This window comes from Rhineura floridana, chromosome 2 (assembly GCF_030035675.1).
Source record: "Rhineura floridana isolate rRhiFlo1 chromosome 2, rRhiFlo1.hap2, whole genome shotgun sequence".
Lineage (NCBI taxonomy): Eukaryota > Metazoa > Chordata > Lepidosauria > Squamata > Rhineuridae > Rhineura > Rhineura floridana.
In genome coordinates, this window is record NC_084481.1 from 231,301,829 (window position 1) to 231,317,846 (window position 16,018).

Genomic DNA, 16,018 nt, shown 5'->3' on the forward strand with positions numbered 1-16,018 from the left:
CACGCTTAAAGATGGATTACAAATATCTAACTTGGAATATAAATGGAGCCAACACGGCGCAGAAGAGAAAGAAAGTGTTTCATTATTTGAAAAAATTAAAATTGGATATAATTTGTTTACAAGAAACTCATATTAAAAAGAAAGATTCCAAATATTTGATTTGTAAAAATTTGGGTGAAGAATTTATTTCGGCTGGATCAAAAAAAAAATGGAGTTGTTCTTTACATTAACCCACAATTGCTTCCTAAATTGATATTACTGGATGATAGTGGTAGATTTGTGGGGGTTGAAATTACTTTACAGGGCATAAAAATTTTGATAGTGGGTATTTATGCCCCCAATGAAGATAAAACAAGGTTTTACACAGGACTTATGGAAAAATTGTCAGAGTTTTCATATGATCATTGGTGCGTCATGGGTGATTGGAATGGGGTAATCTCACCAAAAATTGATAGGCTTTCTGAAAAAAATATCAAAGAGACACAGGGTAAATTACCGAAGATTTGCTTTGAACTGATGGAAAATTTAGAATTGGTGGATACCTGGAGATATATAAATGATAACGCAAAGGAATTTACTTATTTTTCAGAAAGACATAAAACATTCTCGAGGATTGATATGATTTGGATGTCTAAAAATCTAGTGAAAGATATTTTTAAAATGGATATATTACCAAAAACTTTTTCGGACCACAATCCTGTGATATTAACTTAAAAAAAAAAATCTTGGATTTAGATGGAGACTAAATGAATCTTTATTACAGAATGACAAAGTAGTACAAGAATGTAAGAAGAAATTAAAAGTTTTTTGAATATAATTTACATAAAGGAACAAATGAAAATATTGTTTGGGATACAAGTAAGGCATTTATGAGGGGATATTTTATTAAATGTAATTCTGAATTAAAAAAAAGAAACAACAGAAAATGCAATTAATTTTGGAAGAAATAAAACAAAAAGAGGAAGAATTGAAAAAGAATCCAACTAAAGTTTCTATTGTAAATCAAATTAAAATGTTACAGAATCAAGTATCAATGCTGATAGTTAGAGAAATTGAAAGGAAACTAAATTTTGCTAAACAAAGGACTTTTGAATTTGCAAATAAACCGGGGAAATGGTTAGCATATAAATTAAGAAAAGAACGTCAAAAAAATATTATTTTAAAGATACAAGAAGGAGATGAGATGTTGACAGATAATGTAAAAATCAAAAAGATTTTTCATCAATATTATTCAACATTGTACAAGTGTCAGGAAATCCCATCTGAAAAAATAGAGTATATATCTAAACAGAATTTGCCTAAAATTACAGACTTTCAGAGACAAGCTATTAATGGCCCTATCACGTCAAGAGAGATATCTGAAGCTATAAACAAAATTAAATCAGGAAAGGCGCCAGGACCAGATGGGTTATCTGCAATGTACTATAAATGTTTGGAGGAAGAACTCTTGCTACCTTTACAGTATACAATGAATTCTATTTTGCAAGAGGGAAAGATACCGGATAGTTGGAAAAATGCTGACATAACATTAATACCTAAAGAGGAGCAAGATTTAACTAAAACAAAAAATTATCAGCCGATATCTTTATTGAATAATGACTATAAAATTTTTACAATGATCTTGGCAGAAAGAATGAAAATAATATTGCAACAATTTATCCAGGAAGATCAATCGGGGTTTTTACCTAAAAGACAATTACATGACAATGTCAGGAATGTCTTGAATGTGTTGGAATATTTAGAACAACGAAATGATAAACAAGCAGCTTTGATTTTCTTAGATGCTGAGAAAGCATTTGATAATTTGAATTGGAAATTTATGTTTCAGGTTTTGGAGCAAATGGATTTTGGAGACAATTTTATAAAATGGATTAGATCGATTTATACATCTCAGAAGGCTCAGATAATTGTTAATGGAGATTTAACAGATTCATGTGAAATACAAAAGGGTACAAGACAGGGATGTCCATTATCTCCCCTTCTATTTATTCTGGTCTTAGAAGTGCTGCTTAGAGATATAAGGCAAGATAAAAGGATTTCGGGATTAAAGATAAAAAAAGAAGAATATAAACTGAGAGCATTTGCTAATGATTTGATAATTGTATTAGAAAACTCTTTGGAAGGAATTAATGTATTGATGGACAAATTAAAAGAATTTGGACCGTTAGCAGGATTTAAGATCAACAATCAAAAAACAAAGATGTTGGTGAAAAATTTAACTTTAAGGGAACAGAAAGAGGTAATGGACAAGACAGATTTTACAATAGAGAAAAAGTTGAAATATTTAGGTATTATGACAAATAAAAATTCAAAGTTGTTTCATAATAATTATGAAAAATTATGGACAGAGATTAAGAAAGATCTGCTAAAATGGGATAAACTACAGTTGTCATTAATGGGTAGAATATCTGTGATAAAAATGAATGTATTACCGAGAATGATGTTTTTGTTTCAAACAATACCTGTAATATCCTCTGATTTACCTTTTAAACAATGGCAAAAAGATATCTCTAAATTTGTATGGCAAGGAAAAAAACCAAGAGTTAAATTTAAATTACTACAAGACGCCAAAGAAAGAGGAGGACTGGGATTACCAAATCTGAGACTTTATTTTGCTGCCTGCTGTTTAGTCTGGATAAAGGAATGGATTTTATTGAGGAATAAAAGACTATTGGATTTGGAGGGCCATAACCTGAAGTGGGGATGGCATGGATATCTATGGTATGACAAAGTAAAAGTAAATGTAGACTTTAATAATCACTTTATAAGACGTCCGCTGTTAAAAATATGGAATAGATATAAACCAAGGTTCTATTCGAAAATACCATTATGTGTCTCAAGTCAAGAAGCGTTTTACAGAAGAGAAATGGCTGGAAAAGAGAAATAGTTAACTTATCAAGAACTATTAGAAAATGTACATGGAGAATATATAATGAAAGAGAGAGAACAACTGATAAAGGAAGGATATAGTTCTCAATGGTTTGCCTATTTACAATTGTTAGAAAGATATAAAATGGACAAGAAAATGTATGGGTTTGAAATAAGTAAATCTGATTTTGAAATAGGTTTGTGTACAAATGATGAAAATATAATTGCGAAAATGTATAAACTCTTACTGAGAATGGATATGGAGGAAGAACAAGTAAAAGAGTGTATGGTAAAGTGGGCAAAAATTTTTGGTTATAACATACAAATGCATCAATGGGAAAATATGTGGAAAAAATGCTTGAGATTTACATTATGCTATAATCTTAAAGAAAATTTCTATAAAATGATGTACCGTTGGTACATGACTCCAGAAAAGTTGTCAAAAATGTATAGTAATGTTTCTAATGTTTGTTGGAAATGTAAACAACAAGAAGGATCATTTTATCATATGTGGTGGCTGTGTAAAAAGGCAAAATCATTTTGGGCACAGATAGGTAGGAAGATGCAAAAAATTCTAAAGATAAATATTCAGTCAAAACCAGAATTTTTTTTATTGGGTTTTATGGATAAACAAATAGAAAAGAAATATGGAAGAATAATATTATATATGATTACGGCAGCAAGATTATTATATGCACAAAAGTGGAAAATGGAATCAACACCAACAACGGAAGAATGGCTATTGAAATTAATGGACTTAGTAGAGATGGATAAATTGACATGTCTACTTAGAGAAAAATCGACAGACACATTTATTAAGGAATGGAAGCCTCTCTTAGACTTTTTGTTGAAAGATCAAAATAAAATGATATTGGGATTTGATGATTAACTAAGATAGCCTATGGAGAAAAGTGATCCTGTATGTATATATTAAGAGACAGGTTTGATGTATATTATATACTTATAGCTGATCTGCGACAAATCGGAAGTCAACTATTTTTTTTTTGTTGTTGTTGTATTGTTACGTTTTTTGACTTTGTTTTGTTTGTCTTTTGAAAAATTTGAATAAAAATTATATAAAAAAAAAAAGAACTGTACACAGTATTTCAAATGCGGCCGCACCATAGATTTATACAACGGCATTATGATATCGGCTGTTTTATTTTCAATACCTTTCCTAATTATCGCTAGCATGGAATTTGCCTTTTTCACAGCTGCCGCACACTGGGTCGACATTTTCATCGTGCTGTCCACTACAACCCCGAGGTCTCTCTCCTGGTCGGTCACCGCCAGTTCAGACCCCATGAGCGTATATGTGAAATTAAGATTTTTTGCTCCAATATGCATAATTTTACACTTGTTTATATTGAATTGCATTTGCCGTTTTTCCGTCCATTCACTCAGTTTGGAGAGGTCTTTTTGGAGCTCTTCGCAATCCCTTTTTGTTTTAACAACCCTGAACAATTTAGTGTCGTCAGCAAACTTGGCCACTTCACTGCTCACTCCTAATTCTAGGTCCTTAATGAACAAGTTGAAAAGTACAGGTCCCAATGCCGATCCTTGAGGGACTCCACTTTCTACAGCCCTCCATTGGGAGAACTGTCCATTTATTCCTACTCTCTGCTTTCTGCTTCTTAACCAATTCCTTATCCACAAGAGGACCTCTCCTCTTATTCCATGACTGCTAAGCTTCCTCAGAAGTCTTTGGTGAGGTACCTTGTCAAACGCTTTTTGAAAGTCTAAGTACACTATGTCCACTGGATCACCTCTATCTATATGCTTGTTGACACTCTCAAAGAATTCTAATAGGTTACTGAGACAGGACTTTCCCTTGCAGAAGCCATGCTGGCTCTGCTCCAGCAAAGCTTGTTCTATGTGCTTAGTTAATCTAGCTTTAATCATACTTTCTACCAGTTTTCCAGGGACAGAAGTTAAGCTAACTGGCCTGTAATTTCCGGGATCCCCTCTGGATCCCTTTTTGAAGATTGGCGTTACATTTGCCACTTTCCAGTCCTCAGGCACGGAGGAGGACCAGAGGGACAAGTTACATATTTTAGTTAGCAGATCAGCAATTTCACATTTGAGTTCTTTGAGAACTCTCGGGTGGATGCCATCCGGGCCTGGTGATTTGTCAGTTTTTATATTGTCCATTAAGCCTAGAACTTCCTCTCTCGTTACCACTATTTGTCTCAGTTCCTCAGAATCCCTTCCTGCAAATGTTAGTTCAGGTTCAGGGATCTGCCCTATATCTTCCACTGTGAAGACAGATGTGAAAGACTCCACAGTCTTGTTTTCATTGTAACGTGGCAGTGCATGTGAAGCAGTGTGAACATACAGAAAAGGAGTTATATAGATGTGAAATGTTTTTACTGTTACCTGTACATCTGCTCTTAGATGGTGCGCATACAGGTTGTCCTGACTGCAGAGGAGCTGATTTGTGGGTTGCTGGCGTGTGGCTGGGGAATTCTTGAAGGTTGGTTTAGGTGGCAGACCTTTTTTGTCCCTTCCAGCTTAATTGATTATGATTAATATTTATTTTATTTGTTAGCTGCCTCATCCCCAACAGTCTCTTTGCAACTTACAACACATTTAAAAACGTACAATATAGGACAGATTTAAAAAACATATAGTTATACTATATGTTAACGTAAAACACAAACAAAAAGGAATAACGTAAGACAGCACACATCAAGTGGCAAAGGCCTGAGTGAAACGGCCTGGCGCCTAAAGATGGAGAAAGAAGGTGCCAGGTATACCTCTCTGGGCAGAGCATTCTACAGCCAGAGGGCCACCACTGAAAAGGCCTGTTCTCATGTTGCCACCCTCCAAGCCTCTCGTGTAGGGGGCACACAAAGGAGGGCCTCTAATGATGAACACAGGGTCCGGGTCAGTTCATACAGGGAGAGGCAGTCTTTGAGATATTGAGGTCCTGAGCTGCATAAGACTTTATAGGTCAAAACCAGCACTTTGAATTGAGTACGGAAAGTAATTGGTATCAAGTGCAGCCATGCCAGAATTGACTCTTCCCAGTGGCTAACACATTCTCCTTTCATGCTGATTGTCTCATAGGATGCTGGAGACATAGGGACCCTGCTCCCCAAAAAGTAAAGGGTCTAAGACCCCCCTGAGACTCTGGATGACTACACCCCTGAAGCCACCCTGGGACCTTTGGGTGAAGGGTGGGGAATTATTATTATTATTATTTAACATTAACCAACAACAACATATGGGACATGGCCTCCCTATCCATATTCAATAGAACATCACTGCTAATAGCCAACGGGAGATAATAGCCCTTCACTGGTGGACAGTTGGGACTGAAGAAATTCAACATGTTTGTTGAAAGCATACTGTGTTCTAAGTACAAATTGAACAATCGATCCCAGGATAACGATGCCCCGAGGTGAATGAGCAAAGAGATGCAGGAGCACAGCTGCTTTTAAGCCGTCCTGGCTCACAAATCAAACACTTGCCCTTTTTTCCTCTTTCATTCAGAGGCGTTTTGAGAAGGCTGCAGTTTTTAAAAAGCAAGGAGTGGTTTGCTAAGTCTGTTGGAGTGGATGAAAGTGAACGGTGAGCCAGGAACACTCGGGTCAAATCTCGGGCATCAATCAGGCCACCACTTACTTCCGCATCTGCAGCCCCTCAGTTTGGAATATAATATTGAACTGCCTTACAGGGCTCGCCTTAAAGGTTAATGGGGCAATGTATGTGGGAACTCGTAAAGATGACTTATAAATTATAATTTATCAATGATAAATACTGCCGTTAACCCTATGAAGTGTGAACGGGCTTCAGGTATTTTGATTCCTGCATTGAGCAGGGGGTTGGACTTGATGTCCTTATAGGCCCCTTGCAACTCTACTATTCTATGATTCTAAGTACCACATCGATGGGCATGCAGAGGAAAAGCTGTAGTTCAGTGGTGGACCATCTGCTTTGCGTGCAGCAGGTCCCAGGTTCAATCCCAGGACTGGGAGAGGATCCTGTCTGAAACCCTGGAAAGCTGCTACCAGGTGATGTAGACAAAACTGTGCTACATGGACCAAAGATCTGATTTGGTATAAGACAGCTTCCTATGTTCCTGTGCATGCTTCTATGGGGAGAGACACATCGCTGTTCTGCCGCTTCCAGTGCGTCTCCACCTCTCTTTTCTGAAAACGGGCACACAGTCTCTGGAAGGAGAGTCCACCACCTCTCAAGGCACTGTTCCACTGTCAAACAACTCATAGCATCAGACAATTCCTCCTAACGTTTCCCTTGTGATTTTAAACTCCCTGGTTTGGGTCCTACCCTCTGGAGCAAGAGAAAACGAATTTGCTTTATTGTCTGAAAAATGGAAATGGACTGCCTTCAAGACAATCCCAACTTACGGCGACCCTATGAATAGGGATTTCATGGTAAGCGGTATTCAGAGGGGGTTTACCATTGCTTTCCTCTGAGAGACAGTGACTGGCCCAAAGTCACCCAGAGAGCTTCATGGCTGTGTGGGGATTCGAACCCTGGTCTCCTAGGTCGTAGTCCAACACTAACCACTGCACCACACTGGGTCTGCTGTATTGTCTAGGTTCAAAATATTTGAAGATGCTGGCCTATTGCTCTTTAATCAGCTCTTCTCAGCTAAACAACTCCTTTAAGCATTCCTCCCAGCACTTTGCCTGAGTTGCAGTGCGAAGAGATTCTAGCATGCAAACAAACGTAAGCTGTTGTGCCGGGTGAAACTGCCTTATTTGTAGCTCAGTGTTTGGCTTTACAGAAGTTTGGAAATTTGGGGATGAAGCCTTTTGTTTACTGATTAAACAAGATGATGTAAACATCCGACCGTAGGGCAACCTTTACCTTGAACGTAGGCTCAAAAGTCCTATCAGTTGCAACATACCATCCTCGCCATAGATCAATGAAAAAAAAAGACAAAAGCCAGAGAAATCCGTTACATAATAACTGAAAAGAAGTTTGAAGCAAAGAATGTGAAGCAGTACACCCTACAGTATTCTTCTTGGCAAATGGATCAAGTCCAGTGAGGTGGGTGCCTGCTAAGGAAAGGCCTTTCTTGGTTGTGGCACCGCACCTATTTATTAATTTTATTATTATTACACTTCTATTCCGCCTTTCCTCCAAAGAGTTCAAGGTGGCATACAAACATGGTCCCTCCCCCTCCCACCGAATAGCCTCCCCCCAAAAGGCCATCCGGTGTTTTCTCTACGGCCTTCTCAGCCCTGGAGGACTTTATTGACCCAGGCCTTTTTATTTCTTGTACACTTTCAAAGCTCCTAACATTTTCTAAGCGTTATACGGCTTCTTCTGTATCCATATTTTGGAATGTTGCCTGTCTGTTCTCTATGCATTTGGATACCTCTGAAGATATCGTAACCCAGGGGGTTGCCAACCTTTTTGAACAGTGGGGCACATTTCAAATGCTCAGAGACTGTTGAGGGAGCCAGGCACAAAATGACTGCCACGGGGGTCATGGCACAAGTTGTCCCCAAGATGTATCTCTTGTTGGATCCAGGAGTATCCCTAAGCTACGGACCTGCTCCTTCCAGGGGAGAGCAACCCCATCCAGAACAGGCCATCTTCCCCATCTCCTGGACATGAGAACTCTGGACACATAACACCTCTGACTTTTCAGGATTCAGCCTCAATTTATTAGCCCACACCCAGCCCATCACCGCCTGCAAGCACCACTTCAACACCTCATCTGCCTGTCCTAATTCAGATGGAATAGAGAGGAGTCATCTGCATATTGATGGCACTCACTCCAAATCGCCTGATCCCAGTGGCTTCATATGGATGCTAAATAACATGGGGAAACAAGATGGAACCCTGTGGAACACCTGTGGGACAGTTCCCATCCTGCTGAATAATAACCTCCCATAACTACTTTTTGGAAATAGCTCTGGAGGTATGAGCAGAACCACTGAAGCACAGTGCCCCCTAACCCCCACCTCCCTGGGAGGCTACAGAAGGGTATTGTGGTCAACAGTATTGAAAGCTGCTGAGAGATCAAGGAGATGAAGCAGAGTTGCCTTCCCCCTATTTCTCTCCCGACAAATGTCATCAACCAGGGCGACCAAGGGGGTTTCAGTGCCATGGCCAGGCCTGAGACCAGCCTTGAACAGATCCAAGTTATTGGTTTCCTCCAAGCATACTTGAAGCTGGACTGCTACTACCTTCTCAAGCACCTTGCCCGAAAGGGTGATATTTGCCACTGAGTGATTAATATTCTGGGTCCAGGGTGGTCATCTTAAGGAGGAAGTTATTTAACATGTTCCCACAACATGCTCTCAGTATTCAAATGTGCCCACTCATTCAAAAGAGAATACCTGATTTCAGATGAACCCACCACAGAAAAAATGCATCCTGGTTGCTAGGGAAAAAGTGAGGGCAAACTACGGACCACTGGACAATAAGACAAAAGCAGGAGAAGAACTCTAAAGGGGAGGGTCAAACAGCAGCTCTTAGGACTCCAAGGATTCCAGTTGCCTGGTGTTCAAACAACTAATTTATTAATAACAACCCTGACTTCACTTATTGGCTAAAATACTGACAAGTGGGATCAGTCAGGCTGGCTTATTTCACAGAAATTCCTTAGAGGAGTACCTGGACATTTTGCTTCATACCTTCTTTTATAGGAGGGCCACAGACTTCTTTTAAAAAAAAGTCTGGAGCCCCTTCCTGGGGTGCCAATGAAGGAGAGCTCTGGGTTGACCCCTGTTGTAACCAAAGGATCAGGTTTCAGTCTATGTTTGGCAAGAATTGGATGCCATTTTGAATCAAGATGGTGGACTGAACCTGTCAAAACTGTGCTGCTGTTAAGATATAACCATCATGCTCCACTGGAGGAATCCTCTTCAGAGGAGGATCTGCAGCTTCCCAAAGCAAACGTTACAAAGGTGCAAGCTGCGTCAGCAAGCAGTGAGATCTAAGACTTTAGGCACATAGGAAGCTGCCTTATACTAACTCAGACCGTTGGTCCATCCACCCGAGTGCAAGAACACTCTCCCCTCCTGAGGCTTCCGGCAACTGGTTTTCAGAAGCATGCTGCCTCTGACTAGGGTGGCAGAGCACAGCCATCATGGCTAGCAGCCATTGATAGCCCTGTCCTCCATGAATTTGTCTAATCTTCTTTTAAAGCCGTCCAAGCTGGTGGCCATTACTGCATCTTGTGGGAGCAAATTCCATAGTTTAACTATGCGCTGAGTAAAGAAGTACTTCCTTTTGTCTGTCCTGAATCTTCCAACATTCAGCTTCTTTGAATGTCCACGAGTTCTAGTATTATGAGACAGGGAGAAGAACTTTTCTCTATCCACTTTCTTAATGCCATGCATAATTTTATACACTTCTATCATGTCTCCTCTGACCCGCCTTTTCTCTAAACTAAAAAGCCCCAAATGCTGCAACCTTTCCTCGTAAGGGAGTCGCTCCATCCCCTTGATCATTCTGGTTGCCCTCTTCTGAACCTTTTCCAACTCTAGAATATCCTTTTTGAGATGAGGCGACCAGAACTGTACACAGTATTCCAAATGCGGCCGCACCATAGATTTATACAACGGCATTATGATATCGGCTGTTTTATTTTCAATACCTTTCCTAATTATCGCTAGCATGGAATTTGCCTTTTTCACAGCTGCCGCACACTGGGTCGACATTTTCATCGTGCTGTCCACTACAACCCCGAGGTCTCTCTCCTGGTCGGTCACCGCCAGTTGAGACCCCATGAGCGTATATGTGAAATTAAGATTTTTTGCTCCAATATGCATAATTTTACATAATTTAATTAAGAAGGCCTACTGCCATATTTTCAAGTTGTTATTTGCAATCCCCCTCTGGACTAGAACCCTTTTCATGATGATGATGATGAACAATAATGTTTTTTATATATAATTAATGAGAAAACCAAGATTCCTCAGGCTAAGGAAATGGGCTTCATCTTGCATTGAATGTTGCGCAGAAAGCATCAGATGTGGTATTTACACTGCAGGGAATTTTATCTCCAGTGGGGAACCTTTGCATCACCAGATGTTGCTGAACTACAACTTCCACCATCCCTGGCCACTGGGCCTGAAGGGAATTGCAGTTCAGCAACATTGGAGGGTCAAAGGTTCCCCACACCGGCCCTAGAGTATTAAATAGCTGTGAAATAGGGCCAGCCTATTAGGCAGGCTAAGGTGGCAATCTGGCAGCTGATTTATTTATTTATTTATTTGATTTATATCCCGGCCTTCCTCCCAGCAGGAGCCCAAGGCAGCAAACAGAAGCACTAAAAACACTTTAAAACTTCATAAAAACAGACCTTAAAATACATTAAAACAAAACGTTAAAAACATTTGTTAAAAAAGCTTTAAAAACATCTTTTTAAAAGGGTTAAAAACATTATTAAAAAAATATTAAGCAATTCTAACATCATGAAAGGGCAGCAAATGGCTATTTATTTTAATTGAAGGAAGAGGTCCGTGTAGGATTTTCTGTCTCAGGGGCCCAGTTGGTTCACTGTAGGTACTATGATCCTGCCCTGATTGCGTGTGTTATTGGCTCTTCCATGATGGTGTTACCTGCACTGCAACTTTGTTAGCTTCAGCTAGGTTTCTGCAAATGTCACCTTTGAACACTGAGCTGCCAATTCGGCTATTTTCTCTCTCTCTTTTTTATTTTTAATGATATTAGTGCCCAAATGGGGCAGAGAGGAAATGAGTCACTAATACGTATTTGTGACATATTTCCCTTCCCCTGTCTTTATCTCCTCGGCAGCTAGCAATTTCCTTGCTTCTGTTTAGCAGATGGGAATACTGACCACTGAGCTAACAGAGCTCTAGAGGGAACAGGCAAAAGGCAGGTTTTTTAAAACACACACAGAGGGCTTGCATTATCAAAGTCTAAAAACGTGTGGAAGCTATCCACTCTATAGCACTTCAAAAAAGAAGCCTGCAGAATGGGATATTATGCATTGGAAGAAGGAATCTCCACTATGAACTGCAGGACTGTGACATTTCTGATATTTCAAAAAGGGGGGAAAATGTAGTGAATGGGAGGTGTCCCTTGAAAAGACCACACTACAAAACTTGGTCTTACTACAGAGAAAGTGAATTGCACTTAAGCCCCATCAAAATCAATGTGACAAGTTAATAACTAACTTTGTTTATTGTTGCTGTTTTCATTTAAACTGCTGGTAAGCATGAATAGCTTTCTCTGAATTGAAGGCAATCTGTTTCCAGACAGGTCCAGTGTCTGGATTTCTTGAAAGATAGAGCATCTTCCTATGTAACTCTCTTCCACTGGAAGCAGGACTTGCAATGTAAAGGGCAGAGATGCAGGTTCCAGGTTCTAATGCTCTCTCCACCGTGAACTCCCTATTCTAGGGGACCAAGGTGCTGTAATTGTAGATAGTATAGCATAGTGGGGAGGAGAGCCTGGCTGGGAGTCCAGAGTCTGTGAGTTCAAATCCTCGCTCATGTCTCCTGGGTGTCAAGGGCCAGCTAAAGATCACCTCACAGTGAGTGGCTCAGGGGTTATGTGCCCTGCCACCTGTGCAGCCATGGGCCAGCTGCATAGTCCCAAGGAGCCCAGTTGCCCCTGGCTGGCAGTTGCAGACAAGGAAGGGACTGGCTTGTGCAGCTGTGGCAAGCTGAGCAGGCCCTAGCCAGCTGGGGAGGACTAGCCTCAGAGGAGGCAGTGGTAAGCCCCCTCTGAATACCGCTTACCATGAAAACCCTATTCACAGGGTCTCCGTAAGTTTGAATCGACTTGAAGGCAGTTCATTTCCAGAGCAAGAGATCTGGGCAAATTTTGGGCAATGGTTTCCCATTAAAAAATGCTCCTTGCATTTCTAAGGATATTTGTTTCTGGGAGCAATTTAAAGTGCTGCTTTTGATCTTCAAAGACTTATAAAAGCTCAAGACTTTTTTAGCTAAAGGATCACCCAGGTTGATTCCCATTCAGTAGTACCCTGAACACGCCTGATCTCGTACGCTAAGCAGGGTCGGGCCTGGTTAGTCCTTGGATGGGAGACCACCTGGGAATACTGGGTGCCGTAGGCTTAGAGGAAGGCAATGGTAAACTACCTCTTACCGTGAAAACCTTATGATTGTATCCAAAAGAGATTCACAGGGTCGCCATAAGTCATAATCAACAAAGGCATATAACAACATACAATAATAATTAATAGCTGATTGCACTAGAAAGTGTTTTCTTGTCATATCTGACTCTCAATTATTGAATTTAAAATGTAATAATGTGTTATCAACATGAACTTACTTTCTTATATTTTGAAATGAAATGGTGTTAGATTGTGTATATTTTTGTTGCTGTGTCAGTTCTCGTTCTGCCTCACGCAGGAAAGCGCCTTATTCCAAATCTGATCCATTGGTCCTTCTAGGCCAGTATTAGCTACACTGACCTGCTGCGGTTCTCCAAGGTTCAGACCTTCTGCATGCAAAGCAGGTGCTCTGCCCCTGACCTGCAGCAGCCTTTCCCCAGCTTGTTGCCAGAGGTTACGGACGCATTCACATCGAGTGCAAATCCGAAGAGGGAGCAACAATGCTGTGCAAAGAACAGGTGAAAAGAGAATATGATTCAGGGTTGGTCATTTGTTTTGCATTTTATATGTTTGGATGGCTTTATTGTATACCATGATTATTGTATTTTTTTTATACTGAGTTGGTGGTTTGTAAACAAGGTTTGTAAACCAGGGCAACAAAGGGACTGGAAAAAAAGCCCTATGAGGAGAGACTGAAAGAACTGGGCATGTTTAGCCTGGAGAAGAGAAGACCGAGGGAAGATATGATAGCACTCTTCAAGTACATGAAAGGTTGTCACAGAGGATAGCTGGGATCTCTTCTCAATCATCCCAGAGTGCAGGACACGGAATAATGGGCTCAAGTTGCAGGAAGCCAGATTTCGACTGGACATCAGGAAAAACTTCCTGTTAGAGCCATACGACAATGGAATGAATGACCTAGAGAGCTAGTGGGCTCTCTAACCCTGGAGGCATTCAAGAGGCAGCTGGACAGCCATCTGTTGGGAATGCTTTGAACTGGATCTGATCTAAATCTACTATTCTATGAAATAGTCTTATAAATAAACTAAAACAAAAGCGCAAAAAAATCCTCTTACGAGGCCGCCCCGGCTTCTCTTGGGCTTCCTACGCCCGGCCTTTGCCGCTCGGAGGAGGGAAGCTTCGGTCAGGCCCCTCCTCGCCTCGCCTCCGCCGGGCCACGCCTGGGCTCCCCAACAGGAGCTGCGGCGCCCGCCGGTCTCCCACCGCCTCGGCCGCTGCCGCCTTTTGATCTGGCCGCCGCCTGATCCTCTGACAGGCTGCCGGGCTGGGTGACGCACGGGCAGGGGTGCCCAATGGGAGCGGCGCCGAGCCAGGGGCCCGACGGCAGGCGCGCTATAAAGCGGGGCCGAGCCGGCGTAGAGGAGCAGGCGCAGGGCGGAGCTGGAGCCTTTTCCCGACCTTTGAGCGCTTTCCTCTCTGCCTGCCTACTCGAGGCACGGCGCGCAGTGCCCGCCTGCCCGCCCGGCAAGGCATCCCCAGCTACTTCTTGGCCGCTCCAGTTGCAGAGCGCGCCCGCGTCGCTTAGCCGGCCCGCCTCCCGTGCTGGGCAGGGTTCCCCACTCCCCTGGCCAGAGCAGCTCGCCTCCTTGGGCTCCGGGGTCCCTCCGTCCGGGGAGGGAGAGGGCGCGCTCTTTCCAAAGTTCTTGATCCTCCAGGGAAAGTCCTCTTAACGCGCAACGCTTCTAAATCGGCCCTTGGGGCGCCGCCGGGGACTGCCAGGGTTCGGCGTCTCGGGGGCGCACGGACGGTCACCCTTCTAGGTAGCTCACGGGGGCGCACGGAGGAGTCCCCCGGCTCCAGGCGCACGCTTGGCCGGATGGAGCGCATGAAGGCGCGGGCGCTGCTGGAGCAGCCTCTGCGAGCTGCCAGCTGGAACGGCTACGCGCGGCCGGAGAAGCCTCCGCAGCAGCAGCCGCTGCCCAGTCGCTCGGGAACCGGGGCCGGGGAAGCCGGCTCCCGCTGCCCGAAGGCTGAGGCCAGCGGACACCCCTTCGAGAGCTGGAAAGAGGAGCGGACCCGCAGCGAGGAGGACAACGAGATGAACTTGCCCGGCCTGGCCGCCGCCTACACCACCATTCTGCGCGCCTTGGGCGAGGACCCGCAGCGCCAAGGGCTTCTCAAGACCCCCTGGAGGGCGGCTACGGCCATGCAGTTCTTCACCAAAGGCTACCAGGAGACCATCACAGGTGAGGGCCCCAAGGGAGAGAGATGTGCCTGCAACTGGAGGACAGAGCGCTTAAAAGGGAAAACCGGGGCAAGTTGCATGCTCTGCAGCGTCTGTGTCCACAACAGCCCTGTGAAACAGGCCCGCCACTCTTCTATTATGGGTGAGCAGCTGAGTCAGACTCAGCTGCCATCGTGCGTGGCTCCAGGAAATTAATGCACACTTCCTTAGCGTGCTTTTTGCCCTTAAAGTGTTTCTGAGCTGTCATTTCAGGCATCTTAATCCCTGTAGGATAGACAGCATTGTAGTGACATGTGCAGAAATGCAGGGGCCCTTCATGATAATCACAGCCACGACCTTTCCTCTTCCTCCTTTTTTTTTTTTTGCTGCTGGGTTAAGAATGAATCCTTATTCATGCCCTCTCCCACAACAGGACATACCTAGGAGCCAATATGCATGAAAGGGGAGAGTGCTAGCTACTGAGAAGACTCTTCTCACTGGCTAACACACTCCTCTTTCATACTGATTGGCTTGCACAATGCTGGAGACAAAAGGATCCTTCTCCCAAGAAAGTAAGGAATCTAAGACCCCCCTAGACACCAGATGACTACACCCCTGAGAATAGATTGGTATTATTGTTCCTGCGTAGTAGCTAGAGGGCAGCAGACTGTGGGAAGCCTGGAAAAGAGGCTTGCCTGAGGCCCCTTGATGAGCGTGCGGCAGAGGTGGGGTAAAACTTGGGTCTTCATGAGGTGCTGCTGTAGGGGGTTATGGAAGTAAGTAGGAAACACTTTAAAAGTGGCCCTTGTTGTTGGCAGGGAAACAAAATGGGCACCAGACCTTTCCTCTGCAATCAATGGTACCTTCAAAGTGCTTAGGAACATCGGACGCTCCCTTACACTGAATTGGACGAGTGGTCTGTGTAGCTCAAT

At 42.8% G+C, this 16,018-nt stretch overlaps 2 protein-coding genes across 3 annotated transcripts in view; both read left to right on the top strand.

Moving 5' to 3' along the window:
- Positions 1-16,018, top strand: part of GMFB (glia maturation factor beta) — a 510,168-nt gene that overhangs the window by 160,263 nt on the left and 333,887 nt on the right. The window lies entirely within an intron of this gene.
- Positions 14,077-16,018, top strand: part of GCH1 (GTP cyclohydrolase 1) — a 49,893-nt gene continuing 47,951 nt past the window's right edge. Inside the window, exon 1 of one of the 2 annotated variants that reach the window (XM_061612514.1) lies at positions 14,077-15,108. In XM_061612514.1, coding sequence (XP_061468498.1) covers positions 14,739-15,108 — 370 coding nt within the window. In that variant the 5' untranslated portion in view covers positions 14,077-14,738. The remainder of the gene's footprint in view (positions 15,109-16,018) is intronic. The other variant, XM_061612513.1, reaches the window with a different exon arrangement.